Source organism: Centroberyx affinis, unplaced genomic scaffold, assembly GCF_046629955.1.
Source record: "Centroberyx affinis isolate AG114_WGS23_722 - 3 ecotype Tasmania unplaced genomic scaffold, CSIRO-AGI_Caff_v1 ptg000080l_1, whole genome shotgun sequence".
Taxonomy (NCBI): domain Eukaryota; kingdom Metazoa; phylum Chordata; class Actinopteri; order Beryciformes; family Berycidae; genus Centroberyx; species Centroberyx affinis.
The window spans coordinates 5,001-20,000 of record NW_027278789.1 but is presented as its reverse complement, the minus strand read 5'-3'; the positions used below and the strand labels follow the sequence as shown (position 1 = coordinate 20,000).

General features: G+C 44.9%; 2 protein-coding genes across 2 annotated transcripts in view; one reads left to right on the top strand and one right to left on the bottom strand.

Annotated features, from left to right (window-relative positions):
* Nucleotides 1-7,260, top strand: part of LOC139646004 (putative monooxygenase p33MONOX) — a gene marked incomplete at its 5' end in the record, with an annotated part of 8,861 nt that extends 1,601 nt beyond the window's left edge. The window contains 2 exons of the mRNA XM_071521901.1: nt 150-388; nt 3,915-7,260. Of these exons, the coding sequence (XP_071378002.1) occupies nt 150-388; nt 3,915-4,126 (451 nt within the window). The remainder of the gene's footprint in view (nt 1-149; nt 389-3,914) is intronic.
* A 4,164-nt stretch (nt 7,261-11,424) lies between these two features.
* LOC139646013 (rho GTPase-activating protein 24) overlaps nt 11,425-15,000 on the bottom strand; it is a gene marked incomplete at its 5' end in the record, with an annotated part of 8,417 nt that continues 4,841 nt past the window's right edge. The window contains 2 exons of the mRNA XM_071521913.1: nt 11,425-11,774; nt 13,930-15,000. The exon at nt 13,930-15,000 is cut by the window's right edge and continues 6 nt beyond it. Coding sequence (XP_071378014.1) covers nt 11,531-11,774; nt 13,930-15,000 — 1,315 coding nt within the window. The remainder of the gene's footprint in view (nt 11,775-13,929) is intronic.

Genomic DNA, 15,000 nt, shown 5'->3' with positions numbered 1-15,000 from the left:
GTGAAGAGTTTTAGTTGTCCCGTGGTTCACATCCTGTTTCAAAGCTTTTCCACCCCGCCAAGAAAAAGGAGAAACACCAGTATATAAAGTCTGTACACAGTCTGGTCTGTAAACGTGTGTGTGTGTGTGTGGTGTGTGTGTGTGTGCAGGAGCTGGTTGAACAGTACAGGTTCAGAGCTGAGTGTGAGCTCTAACACCAGTGTGGACCTGGGAGGAGGAGACGCAGCAGCATCAGGAGGAGGAGGAGGTGGAGGAGGTGGAGGAGGTGGAGGAGGAGCAGGAGCAGGAGCAGGAGCAGGAGGAGGTGTGGTTGAGCGCTGGAGTGTTTTCGGGCCGCGGCCGCTCGTCCAGAAGTCGACCTCTGACCTGGGATCAGACCCCACAACAGGTAAACAGCCGGACGTTCAGGAGGAGATGGAGCTGAGCAAAGGTGCAAATAATATTTCTTACTGTCCCATGGCCCAAAATGACCATCAATATATCTATCTGATCAATACCGTGACTCAATGATTATCTCACCAGCTGCTGAGATTTCTTCTCTTTCCGACCTGCACTCTGTTTTGGAAAACCTACTCTTCCTTCCGAGGGTTATAGGTTCTCCCCAACAACATGGGAAATACCTCAATACACCAATATTTTCAAAAAATGAATTTGGCTTTTTTTGCCTCTGTGCCGAGGCCGGAGGTGTTATGTTGTCGGGTCTCATGAACGCGATATCTCAGGAACGCCTTGAAGGAATTTCTTCAAAATTTGGCACAAACATCCACTTGGACTCAAGGATGAACTGATTAGATTTTGGTGGTCAAAGGTCAAGGTCACTGTGACATCACAAAAGATGTTTTGGCCATAACTCAAGAATTCATACGGGAATTATGACAAAATTTCACACAAATGTCTAATAGGATAAATGATGAAGTGATGACATTTTATATCCAAAAGTTCAAAGGTCAACTTCACTGTGACATCATAATGTTTTGCTTACCACTGTAGCTGAGAAAACGATCTTGGGTCATTCTACAGAAACGGTGGAAGTGCTGTCACTTACTTTTGCAGACACCAAAATCCTTTAAGTTGACCTAATAATCACATTAATTATATATGTTCAATAAATAAAGACTGTCCTTGCAATGATAAAACAAAGTTTATTGGCAGAGGCATACAACCGCGAGGCGGTTATTTCTAGTTTTTTTTTATCATACTTTTCAGTAGCTTGACCTCCCCATCTACAGTGAAGCCAGGAATACGACTCTCTGCTCTGCTGATATTTGACCTAAAAAAAATCTCACATGGTCACTAGAATAAAACTGAGTTAAGACGGGTCCATGGAGTGAAAAAGCAAAACAAAATAAATCTGATTCCAGTTCTTGTAACTTTATCTCAGCATGATGGACCTGTCTGTCTCTTCTTCTGTGGTGTTCATACCAGTTAAGAACACATAATAGCTGAATATGAGCATCAGTCCATTTTTTTTCTGCTAGGCTTTCCAAGCATGAGGAACCGCATCAGTCTCGTTCTACCCATAATGCCTTGTGTTTCGGGGCGGTTTCCTGTAGTTGGTCGGATTAAGGAACCGCACCGCAGTTCTCTTGTTAGAGGACTTGAGACTCTCGCTGTTGTTATTTGGTGCCACCAGAGGTCAAAGGTCATCGTTCTCACCTGGACAAACCAACTGAACTGGAGGAGGAAACGCTGCGGAGTTCAAAACCGATCAGAACCTGCTGGATGTTGAACTCTCCCTCAGTCTCCTGCTCTTTGGACTGGTTTAGAAACTTAAAAAAACAACTCAGAAACTTGGTTGAAGGTGATTTTGTTTTCTGTCCAGTATGAACAGTGACGTGCATCGCTCGCTTTAAAAAGTGACGACTGACCTTCAGACTGGCGGTAAACACTGAGCTCTGCAGCGAACACAGAGCTGACAGTCCTCCAGTCCTCAGCAAGACGGACTCCGGCAAGCAGCCTTTAGATTTCCTCCTGTGGGACGGTTCACTCTGACTTGGAGAGTTAAAATCGTATTCCAGGATGACTTTGGGTAGGTAATGCAAAAAAGTTGAACACATTTGTTTGTCAGTCTTTCTGAATGTTTAGATTGACACTGGATGGAATGGATTCACAGCTAAACAGTGTTATGTAATATTAGATGTCGATTGATTTCTTGTTAGTTTCTTGATAGTTATGGATAAAAGACAATAATCCCACATCCAGGTGCCGGATTCACCAATGTGTTAGAGATAGATCTTAAGAAATGACATAAGAGGAAAATTTAGGAAGTTCTGAAGAAGGCTCGCAAGTGCAATTCCTCAATATTTTCTTATAACAGTCTAATTTCCTAGGAATTTCTTTAATTTCCAATTTAAGAACTTCTCAAAATTGGGCCTGAATTAATTCTGGTTAATAAACTTTAGGCTTACTACCATTGAGGCTAGGAGACGAGGCTAGGAGGCTAGGAGACAAGGCTAGGAGGCAACCCAAAGTGCTTCCATCTACAAAACAATTGGGTAAAAACCTATTTAGAGCAACTAGAGCAAAGATTTAAACATTGGTTGCTGTTGGTAACTGTAAAATCTGCAGCTTATTTCCAACAGACATGAGACAGAGGCCTACCTGGCCCTACACCAAATAAAGCTTTACAATAAATGTTCATCTTAATGTTAGGTGTAGGGGAACCTATGAAGACTTTGAACTATAACCTACTTGTCTAAAATGTGTTTAAATATATGATATTAGAGGCTTACCTTTTCACTGTAGGAGTTTTAAGACAGGTGAAGGGCCGTCTTAAAGTTAAGAAAAAAATCAAGAACAAATTTGAGAACTTTCATTTCAAGAATACCATTTATTCCTAAGTTTTTTTCTTAAGACTAAAGTTAATAAAAATGTGGCACTTGAGAAGATTTTTTTTTCTTAAGAAGGTTTTGTGAATCCGGCCCCAGATCACCACCAATATCTGATCAGTTGATCGTTGGCCCCAAAGCCTAAATGTCAACCAGATTTCATGGAAGTCTAAACAGAACCTCTGCAGAACCTTTGCAGAACAGATGCAATTTGTTATCTCTGTAAGTTATCTCTAGCTAATAAATGACCTGCAAACTTTATTTACTTACCTTACTTAACTCAATCCCCTTCGTCCCCTGTGGCACACAAGGCTACAATGAGCTCCTGTCACCGTCTCCTGTCCTCGGCATCATGATGAGCCTCGACCCAAGACAGGTTCAACTTGGAAAGCTCGTCCGTCAGTTCTGCTCCAGCTCATTTTAGGCCGTCCAGGTTTTCTTTTGCCCGGAAGAGTCCATGTCAAAGCAGTTTTGAGGATGCGATCCTGCTCCATTCGAAGGACCTGGCCCAGCCGTCGCAGTCGTCTTTGTTTTATTGTATTGGTGATGTTCTGGCTTTTGGTCTTCCTGTAGAGTTCTAGGATGGTGTGATGTTTTTAGGCCAGAAGATGCAGTGTATTCTTCTGAGGCATCCACTATGGAACGTCTCGATCCTTTTCATGTCGGTTTGAAACCCGCCGGCACTCAGACCCACACAGTAAGATGGACTTCACATCGCTATTGTAGAGGTGGACCTTAGTTCTTATGCTGTATTACTTAGCCTTCCAGATGTTGGGAGTTGGGAGAAAGCACCCCAGGCTTTCCCCAATCTTGTCTTGATGTCTTTCTGAGTCCTTCTGTCCTCGCTGATGAGGCTGCCTCAAGTGGGTCACCGTTTATTAAAACTGGTGCCGGGGGTGTGGTGTTTATGTCCATCACCTGAGTTGTGGAGGTGTTGATGTGGAGGTCAGTCTGCCTGGCAAACCCGTCTGTTTTCTCTTTAAATTGCGACAAGTTTGATTTACTATTTGAATCCTCAGTTTGAGCGCTTTTTACAATTCCTTCATGGAAGTTGACACAATTCCTGCCCTTTTTCTTTCCCAGCAGGCTTTGCGCTGCAGGCGTACCGCGGCGCCCAGAAGCCGACCCCCATGGAGGTGATGAAGGCCCAGGCCACGCGATTGGCCGACGACCCCTCCGCTCAGAAGGTAGCCCCGCCCAAGATGGAGATTCCCACGGTGGAGGGCCGGAGGCAGGGAGCGCGAGCCCACAAACTGAAACCCAGAGACATGAACGTCCTGACGCCCTCCGGCTTCTAGACCGAACATCACATCCTGCTCCAGTGGGAACCAATCGGTGACCAGGAGCCTTGTGTTCACGTTGCTCTGGGAAACCAAGCAACTCCAACATTCACATGGTCCCAGTACTTTCTCCCAGGCAGTGATACACAGGCATGACTTGAGGCAGTGCAGACAGGCTGCCAGCATACTGACTATACAATAATAAATTACAGGTTACATTCAAGATTATAAAAATGAGTTTCCAGTTGCTGAAAGGAGATGCAGAGTTCTCTCACTGTATTTCCTCAGTTCAGTTCACAGTTCAGGGTCCTGATCATGAAATCTATGGATGTTGCAGGACATCAGTAATTATTGAAAAGTTCTGGAGATCTGCGCTGCTTTGAGACATTTCCTGTGTAGCATGGCGGTAAAAACTCTTCACGTTGCTCTTATCCTTAACCCTTTAACCTCTGGATAATGTTGCGTCGTCAGACCTCCGTCTCAAACTCACAGAGGTCTGGAGAACAGAAACGACACCTCTGGTTTGTCTGTCTGTCCGGTAGAAACACCGGCGCCAGGCTTCACCTTAGTGCAGTTTTATTGGTTTGAAGCGGTTTGGAGGACCCACAGAAGCTCCGCCCTTTTCTATCCAACTGTTGAATTTCTCCAGACCTCCGTTTGTTTGACACGGAGGAGTGGCTACGCGATATTAACCTTTGGCTAACTCTTAACCATGGGCTAGCATAGCATTAGCACAGGCTCAGTCTGAAGTGAGGTACCTGATCTGACCCTGGGTGCAGCTCGGCCTCAGGAGGAGAGAACTAGAAGTAAAATCAGCAGAGGGTGCTGATAGGGAGATAATGATAATCCTGGTTTAACAGCATGCTGTGTAAAAGCACTTTAATTATCCCAGCCCGCCCCAGAACCAGTCCTGTAGGAATGTGTGTGTTTAATGTGAAACATGATTTGAACATGTTTCCGATGTGTGTATGTGTTTGTTTTGGATGCCGCTCCTCACCGTTGCACTACACCTACCCTGTCTGTCTGTCTGTCTGTCTGTCTGTCTGTCTGTCTGTCTGTCTGTCTGTCTGTCTGTCTGTCTCTCCAGTATTTGTGTCAGTAGCATTTAGTTTTCTCTTTATTTGACATTCAGTTTATCTGTAACACTTAACTAACTACTAACTGTACACCTCTGTGACAGACTGAGTACCCAGAATCCTTCGGTGCCACTTGAAGTCACAGCGGTAAAAGACTCGTCCCTTAAATGTTTAGATCCTCAGTGAACCGAGTCTCGAGTCTATTTTGTATTTTATCTAGCCATGTCGATTCTAAAGTGCAAAACCCATCTGTACAGAATACAGCAAACTAACTCTAGATTTAGGGATGAACGCTTCACCAGTCTGCCAGGCTGTGGCTAGTAGATTTCAGACTGGGCTAGTGCAAAATGGCCGTCACTAGCCAGAGTGTGAATGGACGCTAACAGAGACGGTATTGAGGGCATGCTGGGATAGCACCGCCAAAACCCTCAAGTTCCACGGTGGATTTAAAAATGAAACATTCCTCTGTGTTTCAGTCAGTAGTTTGGTGTGTCGGTGGTTTCTGCGTCCTGTTTGTCTTTAAAAACCTTTGGTTTTCTTAAAGGGGCATTTCACTAAGCAGGCTGGGAAAGCTAACTAGTGGACAGAAGAATCCGAAGAAATCCTTTTAACTTCGTTTGATACGAAGTGAATCACCGGGTCGATTCTCAGTGAATCAACCGAACAAAAAATATTGAAGAAAACATTTTTAAAAAGTTTTCTCTCTCAGGAAGTTTTGAAGTTGTTGGCTGGCTCCTGCTCGCTGGAACGTTCCACTCGTTACTTTTTTATTAATGTTGTTTTAATTGTTTAGATGTTTATTATCTGTTACCGTAGCAACAGCTGTTGTTCCCTTGAGAATAGAAGTGGAAAAAAAAACAAAAAAAAAACAACGCACATTTATTATGTGACTTGAAACCCGGGCTGCATGTGAAAAAGACTCGGCTCACACACTGAGACCCCGAGGGGTTTAAGATTTTTTTGGAGCACTTTTATGGCTAAATCAAAATTGTAATTAAAGTGAATTAGTTTCCACTTCAATACACAGTTACATCGCCTTGCAGGTTTCTTAATGAAGAAAGAAAAAATGTGAACAAAGATTTAAGACGAGGCTTAAAACTTGTATTACTAACAGATGTCATTGTGTGAGTCGGTCAACATGTCTGCCGGTCTTTATCAGTCGTGAAATATGAAGAAATCCTGTTTCTGATGTTGGTGTGACTGTTGCACATTGTCAGTTTCCTGCAGAAACCTCGTTTTAAAAATGAATTTTCAATAATCCGGCTTGTTGTAGGATTAGAAAACATGATATGGAAACTATCTGTTATTATAATTTCTACTATTATTATTATTATATGGGAACAATCTACTGCTGGTAAGACTTTCCATGTTCACTTCCACTTGGTCTTCACTTGTGTCCATCAGTGGAGTGGAAATTTCAAAATAAAAGACCTCGAGTCATTCGCCATGTGTAACTGTAACCATGCGGTGGCTTCAGCCCTGCTGTTAGTCGGGTGTAACGTGGTTTAAACCTGAGTTCCTGTGTAGCGGTTCAGAGTCACGCTGCTGTCGTGGGTGCTGACTGAAGGGGGGCAGAGAGAGAGTTCATCCTGGGTGAAATGATTCTGTCTGCAGCCGGATACTGAAGTATGGAGAACGGTCTCTCCTGCCACTTCATGTCTAACAGTGGAGATGTGCTAAATGACTGTTTTGGGAGCGTTTTGTGTAAAGAAGTGAGATGCAATCCCCCCTCCCCCGATCTTCTTTCCACTCGTGTCCCTTCATTTTATAATTAACTTAGAGGAAGTGTTTTATGATTTGTGTTAAAGTGTCGATGCTGTCCCCCTTCACATCACTCCTGACTGAAGCATCACATTTCAATCTTGTTCTCTATACTCTACTGTGAGCCTGTGATACAAACTGACTGAACCATGTAACATGTCTGACTGATCCTGTTCAGCAGGTTTTCTATCGCTCATTTGAAGAGATTTGCTCTGTGTTTACAGCTGACTCACTGTCTCTGTACATGTTGTTTTTTTTGTTTGGTTTTTTTTTGGTCAAACCTGTTGGAAATTTGAGAATAAATGTTCAATTCTCATCACAGAACAAGATTCAGTGCTTTATTATTTCTGCAGACTTTAACACACGCTAACATGCCTCTCATATCTGGATTATATTTACACCTGACATTAAAGCCTATGAGTATCAACCTCAATATATCATTCTCAAATTTATTTTGATAGTTTAATGGCTGTAGAAAAATGAGACCATTGCAGTGTAAATTGGTTAAGTCTGTTGTTTTATTTCCATATAAATATTCTCTGTTGATCTGTAGTTCATTCTGGCCACTAGAGGGCATCAACCCTCCATCCAGTGATAAAACTGTAATCATCTTTATTTATACAATATTATATCAGGCAATATACTAGAAATAAACCAAATAAAAATTCAGAAGATCAGATTTGGATGTTAAATATTATACAAAGGAGTAACTGTGTGTGTGTGTGTGTATGTGTGTGTGTATAAATGTGTGCAAGTAAGATGAGAAAGAATGTGAACAGACTGTTACTCATCATTTATCAAAATCAAAGGCATAATAAAGATGTATTTCTCAAGCCCTCTGATTGGCTGATTTTGGTTTGTTGCTCCTCTGTCATCATCCAGAGCGTTGCATCCTATTGGTCGTCCTCTCCAGATCCACAGAGGATGAAAGACAACAGAAGGATTTCACAGATTTCGAAGGAAAAACAATGCAAAGGTAATTGAAATCAATCAGATTACATTTCTGATCCTGAGCAGTTTACTTAACAGATTACCATTGGAGGCAGGTGATCTGTAATGGATTATATTCTGTGGACACATGCATATTCAGTACGGGCAAAGAGACTGAAAAGATTAGGCATTCAAATTATCTGTGGAAAGATAAGATTAATTTCATTGATCTGGTAAAACGTCAGAGGAAGCGTTTGGATAAAGAGGCGTCGTCTTCATGAAGAGTCACTGGACTGGACTGGACTGGACTGAACTGGACTGGTGTGCGTCTCCATGTTTGTTCCCCTCAGAGTGACAGACAGAGGCAGAGGGGTATTGTGGGTATTGTGGACTTGTGTTCAGCATGGAGGGAAAGTGACAGCTGCATCCCTGCTGGTTGCATTCAGCCTTGAGAAAATCTCCATTCCTCATCCATCCTGCTCCTGAGGGGGTCCGGCTTTAGTCCTGAACAGCATTCCAGTCTGTAGGATTTCAATATAGCAAGTCCCTCTAGTCCCTGCAGAGCATGCCCTCGAAAAACAAGTCATTTACTGACTCGGTGTCTTATTTTTTTATTATAGAAAGTGAAAAACAATCGGATACCAGGAAGATAAATCCACTTGTATCAGGAATCCTCTTGAAACAAGTTACAATGTCTTGAAATAAAACAGATCGCTCCACTAATATCAACTTAAAGTTGCTTGATTTATGCTTCATTTGCATTGGACTCAAGTGAAATTAGTTCACCCCATTGGTTTTTTTGATTTTTTTTTTCACAAGATTTAATTTCCCATAAATTTCTTAATTTCCCAGATCTCAGGCAGCAGAACAGTCGGAAATTCCCGGCTCTTAAATTGAACCTCGGTGTGTTCCAGGAGTCCAGCTGGAAGAAGCCAGGGCAGAAACACAGACACCTGCAAGGTTTTATTTGTCTAACGTAAAATACTGTTCCCCATGCAACAGCTAGTGTTATCTCAATGAAATTTAGTTAGTATAAAACGTTAGCAACTGTAAGTGCAAATTTAGATGTCAAATGTATATGTTTAATCATTTACCACACTGGTGTTTTGATGGATTTAAGGTGTTGTGATGCTAAAAATCAAACTTCAGTGTATTTTGAGGATTATAAACAATAATGCTGTATAGCATTTACAGTGAATGGCGCCATATTGACATGAGTCCGATAAGCAACTGAGAAATTTTGCCTGATTTTCCTACTTGGAACTGTGATTTAAATGGTCATTCCATCATGTTTTTCCTAGTATGAAGTCAGAGTTTCTGATTTTCTGACATCTCTGGAACACAGCATTTAAGTTTTCCAAGTTTCCGTCTTGATCTTTACACCTTAAGTATTCCACTAGATCTTTCTTGCTCAGAAATGATTCAGTGATGTTTAGACCCTTGTTCATGTCTGTTAGACTCTTCTTCTTCTTCTCACCATGTACAGGAAACACCGTGGCAACACACCGGCCTTCTGGAAAGACGCAGTTTGGTGACTGAAATGTGTTTAAGCAGAGAAAACACAAATGTCCCAGTGTAAGTTGCTCCAATTGACCAGTCCAACACGGCAGGGATGGTGGAAACCAGACTTTACCGAACAGACAGAAGAGTCCTTACCTTGTGAGGCAGCTGGATTCGCAAGATCACGATCACGCGAGAATCCATCTTGCCAGGCTTCAAGTTATGCTTTGTGGCTGAACCACAGCGGTGAGGACCAATCAGCGTCCTGTGAGGGCAGCTGGGGGCGGGGCTTAGGTGTGACGACAGCGAGAAGCGACTGTTCGTTCACAACAATGGCGGCTCCTAAAGAGGCTGCGTAGATGCTGCTGTAACATCAGTTATTTCTGAACTGGAGAGGATTTCTTCACTGAAAGAAGAGCAAAGAACGGCACTGAAGGCTTTTCTGGATGGAAAAGATGTTTTCGCTCTTCTCCCGACCGGCTTCGGCAAGAGTTTGTTTATATGGTTCGTCGATCTGATTGGTTGAAGTTAGCCTGTGATAGACGGCGATAGACAGATGGTTCATCCAATCACCTGCCAAATATTTTTTGAAAGTGCCTGCCCTTTTCCAAACAGTTTCCAAGGACGACTTCCCAGATGGTTCTGTGTAACAAACCATCTGGTGCGTCAGGTTAGAAGAGTCCATCCAGTGTCCAATACTATTCAGCGAAGTCAAAGTGTCCTGGCTTCCTCTGGAAACCATGGAGGAACCATGCAGCCTGGGACTGACTGGTAAAAACACACAGCACCTTCAATTTATCACATTTTCTTCATGGTAGGACATTAACTTATTTATACACGGTCCAATGTGGTTTACAATGTTCTTTTCAAGCTATTTTCACCTTACTACCAGTCTAACTGGCTTTTAGAATAGAACAGGCCTCCAGACTGACCGCCGACAGGCTGCATGAACCAACATGGTGGATCTCCTGTCTTCCTTCACAGTTTGATGCATTCCAGTTTTAGAGGAAGTTCCTTATTGTTAAATTCAAAGTGTTGAATCTCATGTGAATATTGGATCTTCACATCAGCCTGTACATGAGAACATCTTCTCTCAGCTCTTCTTTTACTGCCTCTCTATCCCTCTCTCTGTTCACCCATCCACCCATCCATCCATCCATCCATTCACCCATCCACCCACCCATCCATCCATCCATCCATCCACCCATCCATCCATCCATCCATCCATCCACCCACCCATCCATCCATCCATCCATCCATCTATCCATCCATCATTCATCCATTCACCCATCCACCCACCCATCCATCCATCCATCCACCCATCCATCCATCCATCCATCCATCCACCCACCCATCCATCCATCCATCCATCCATCTATCCATCCATCATTCATCCATTCACCCATCCATCCACCCATCCATCCATCCATCCACCCATCCATCCATCCATCTATCATCCATTCACCCATCCATCCATCCATCCATCCATCTATCCATCCATCATTCATCCATTCACCCATCCATCCACCCATCCATCCATCCATCCATCCACCCATCCATCCATCCATCCATCCACCCATCCACCCCTGTATCCATCCATCCATCCATCCATCCATCCACCCATCCACCCATCCATCCATCCATCCATTCACCCATCCACCCACCCATCCATCCATCCATCCATCCATCCACCCATCCATCCATCCATCCATCCATCCACCCACCCATCCATCCATCCATCCATCCATCTATCCATCCATCATTCATCCATTCACCCATCCATCCACCCATCCATCCATCCATCCACCCATCCATCCATCCATCTATCATCCATTCACCCATCCATCCATCCATCCATCCATCTATCCATCCATCATTCATCCATTCACCCATCCATCCACCCATCCATCCATCCATCCATCCACCCATCCATCCATCCATCCATCCACCCATCCACCCCTGTATCCATCCACCCATCCATCCATCCATCCATCCATCCATCCACCCATCCACCCCTGTATCCATCCATCCATTAGAAGTTCTGTACAGTAAACTCTCCCTTCCTCTCTCCTCCTGATCTCTCCAAACATCTTGAAGAACTTCTCCTCCCATCCCCCTATCCTTCTATCCTTCTACGTTTCCATCCCTCCCTCCATCAGAGGCTCTGTACCATGCGCTCTCTCTTCCTCCCTCCTTCTCCTCCGCTGATCTCTCCGTACATCTGGAAGAACAGCTCCATCTCTCTCTGCAGCGTGGCGTTGCGGCGGTCGGCGTCGGCTCTGGCTCGCTCCACGTTGCGGATCTTGATTTCGGCGACGCTGTGGCAACGCTTCTGCTGCTCCAGGCTGACCCGCAGCACCGAGACCTGGTCCTGCAGGGTCTCGTTACAGCGCTGCAGCCTGCAGCACACACACACAGACTTCAATCAGGAAGACTACCCTAAATTACAATTTACAATTACAATTTCACATTTGGCAGACGCTTTTATCCAAAGCGACTTACACATGAAATTTGCATACAACACAAGCAAGTTTCTAGATAGGAGAGAACAACGAGAGTAAGCGCTATAGAGCTAAGTTCTGGTCCAACAGGACAAAGGTGCTACGAGACAGTGCAACAAGCTAAGTTCTGGTCCAACAGGACATAGGTGCTACAAGGGAGTGCTACAAGGCAGTGCTATGAGGTAATGCATAGAGGGCATCAAAATTTTTTTTTGTTTGTTTTTTTTGTTTTTTTTTGTTTTTTGTTTTTATGAAAGGAGGTATTCGCTAAAGAGCTGGGTCTTTAGCCTTTAGCCTTTTCTTAAATCCACCCACCTCTCCCCCACCTTCATTCATGCTTTCTCTTTACCCAATCAGAGTTCGCGAACACTTTCCCCCCTTTTCCAGAGAACCAATCAGAGTTAAGGCTCAATTATGCTCAACGTTAAATACGTATACAGATACGGACGGAGCCTTCAGTCCGTACTCTGCGTTCATTTTGTACGTATTTGTGCAAGTTTTCTGAAAGCTTACGGATACGGACGAAACGGAGCAGTACCACCGGAAATCGTGGGGGCAGTGCAGCCAACAGTTCAAGCGAGACCAGCGAGACACGACGAAGACATTTAAAAAATGGCGGAACTCTTTGAGGAGAGGTTGTGCGAGTTGGTGAGAAATTATAAACATAGCTATGATGTCACCTCGCCCGGACACAGGGACAAACTGATCGATACAAAATTGATACAGAACAGCTGGGAGGAGATTGGACATGGCGACAGTGGACAGAAACTTTTGAGTCTCTACTGCCCTCTAGTGGATGTATTGCTTAACATCCATGCCAACGTAAAGGACGCATGGAAGTATGTGGACAGTGACGGTTACATCGTTTGAAACGGACAAATTTATTTTCGTACGTAAAGGGAGCATAAATGAGCCTTTAGCCGTCACTTCCCTATCTTTTTCAGAGAGCCAATCATCTAAGTCAGTGGTTCTCAACGTGGGGTCCGGGGACCACCAGGGGTCCTTGAGGGGGTTCCAGGGGGTCCCCAGCAAATTGATGAATTATTAAACTTCAGCATTATTTCATTTATAAGAAGTTAACGCAATTAGTTTTGATCAAAGTTTCTCTGTTATCTCTCTGCCTACAATACAGATAGTCATGGGATTCTGGACAAAATCATATCTGACAAAAGTATTCTCGGATTTGGGTCCGAGAGACAACATCTCATCAAATGGGGGTCTGCGGCTCTAATGTGGACTAAATTAAGGTCCTTGATATAAAAAAGTGACGGGACACGTCACCTACAATGCTATCGTGCTACTCACAGATCTACGCTGTATGCTGCTGTCATTCCACCCCGTCACCACCAGGGTCCAGGCTTCAGAGGAACTCCCCGGGGGGGCGGGGCTTCCTAATTCCTATGTCTATCCACGGATGTACTTCCTAAATCCTAACGCTTACGCCAAAGTTTCCATCATGTTTCGCTTCTGAATAAAGTTTTTCATTTGAGCATTCAGCCTAGTCTCTCCTGATTGAAATATATATACAGGCTTTTAACATAGAGCAGCTGCATGTTGCACCTGTGAAACTTCAGTTCAGATGTAGGAGATAATGAGACGGCTTCAGAACACTTGGATTCTGCCCTTTTTCGAACTCTTTGGAGACCACTTGTTGGAGTTTTGAAGAAGGCTAACGCTATGCTACAGCTAACTTGCTGTGCGTTATATTGACTTACAAACTTCACCAGTGTTTTTGGGTGAACTATTCCTTTAAACCTCCATAGTACAACTAAACAAAGAAAAAAAAGAAAACTAGCTAGCTTCAATGTAACGTTTACAAAAGACTTAGAAGATCTAGTATGAAAATACTTCAAACTAGGTGAATTGCATTGGAAACAAGTTACCAAAAAAACATTAACATTACATTAAACATTAAACATTAAATTATTAGGTCTTTTCAAAAGTAGGATTTTCAAACTCAACACTAAAGTAATGGATATGTTGTTTTGTAGTGCAGACCATGGTTGAAGAGGATGGAACCCCCTCCCCCCCTCCACCTCTCTCTGCGTCTCACCTCTGTATCCTGGCCTGGTACTCGGCCTCCTGCCTGGCCATCTGCTGCCGGAGCTCGGCCAGGAGACCGTGAGCGTCGCCGGGCTGCGGCTGAGGCTGAGGCTCCTGGAGGTCTGGAGGTCCGGAGGGGAGGAACACCTCCGAGCTGCCCGTACTGAGAGGGTCGTCACTGGGCACGGAGCAGGAGGCTGGGGAGGTGGGGTGGCGGATGTCATCTTCATCATCATCATCATCATCATCGTTGTTGTCATCCTCATCGTCATCTTCATCATCATCATCATCGCCATCATCGTCATCATCGTTGTCGTCCTCTGATCCCCGATTTGAGGGAAACCTTGTCGATCTCCTTGGTGACAAGACAGGACTAGCCCCGCCCACAACGGTGCCGTCGCCCTGACGTTTGCTCACATCTAATGGGAGTATCTCACAGGAGGACCAGGAAGAGGAGGAGTCGGCTGTCTGCCCCACCTCCTCTAGCTCCGCCCCCTCTTCAGGAGTTCCAAGATGGCTTCCTGCCGCAGTGGAAAAATGTCCTCCTGAGGCTTCAAAAAGTCCTCCTGAGGCTTCAAAATGTCCTCCTGAGGCTTCAAAATGGCCACTTGTGACGTTCTCCATCCTCTGGTGCAGAGAGGCTCTGTCCAGGTTGTCGTAGACAGAGGGAGTGCTGTCCTCCTGCGCCTCACTGCTGCCCCCGCTGGCTGGCTCTGGTACCGCAGCCTCTTCCTCAGCTGCTTCTGCACCGGAGCTCCAGAAACGAGCCGCCCCCTCCCCCGGGCCCGGCCGGGGCTCCGCCCAGCCCAGGAGCCCGGGTCTGGGCTTGGAGCCGTCTGACGGCGGCTCCTCCGGCTGGAGGCCGGCGGCTCGGGACGTCGCCGGGGATGATCCTCGGCCGGAGTGGTGCCGGTAGTCCAGGTTGTGTCTGTCGGAGTGGTGCCGGAGGGGGTGACTGGTGGAGGGCAGGGGGGAGAAGCAGCTCTCTGGGTGGGAGGAGGTGTAGCGGTGGCCGAGGATTCGCTTCTGGCCGACAGACAAGCCGGAGTCTGCAGCAGCAGAGGAGCTGCAGCTGGAAAAC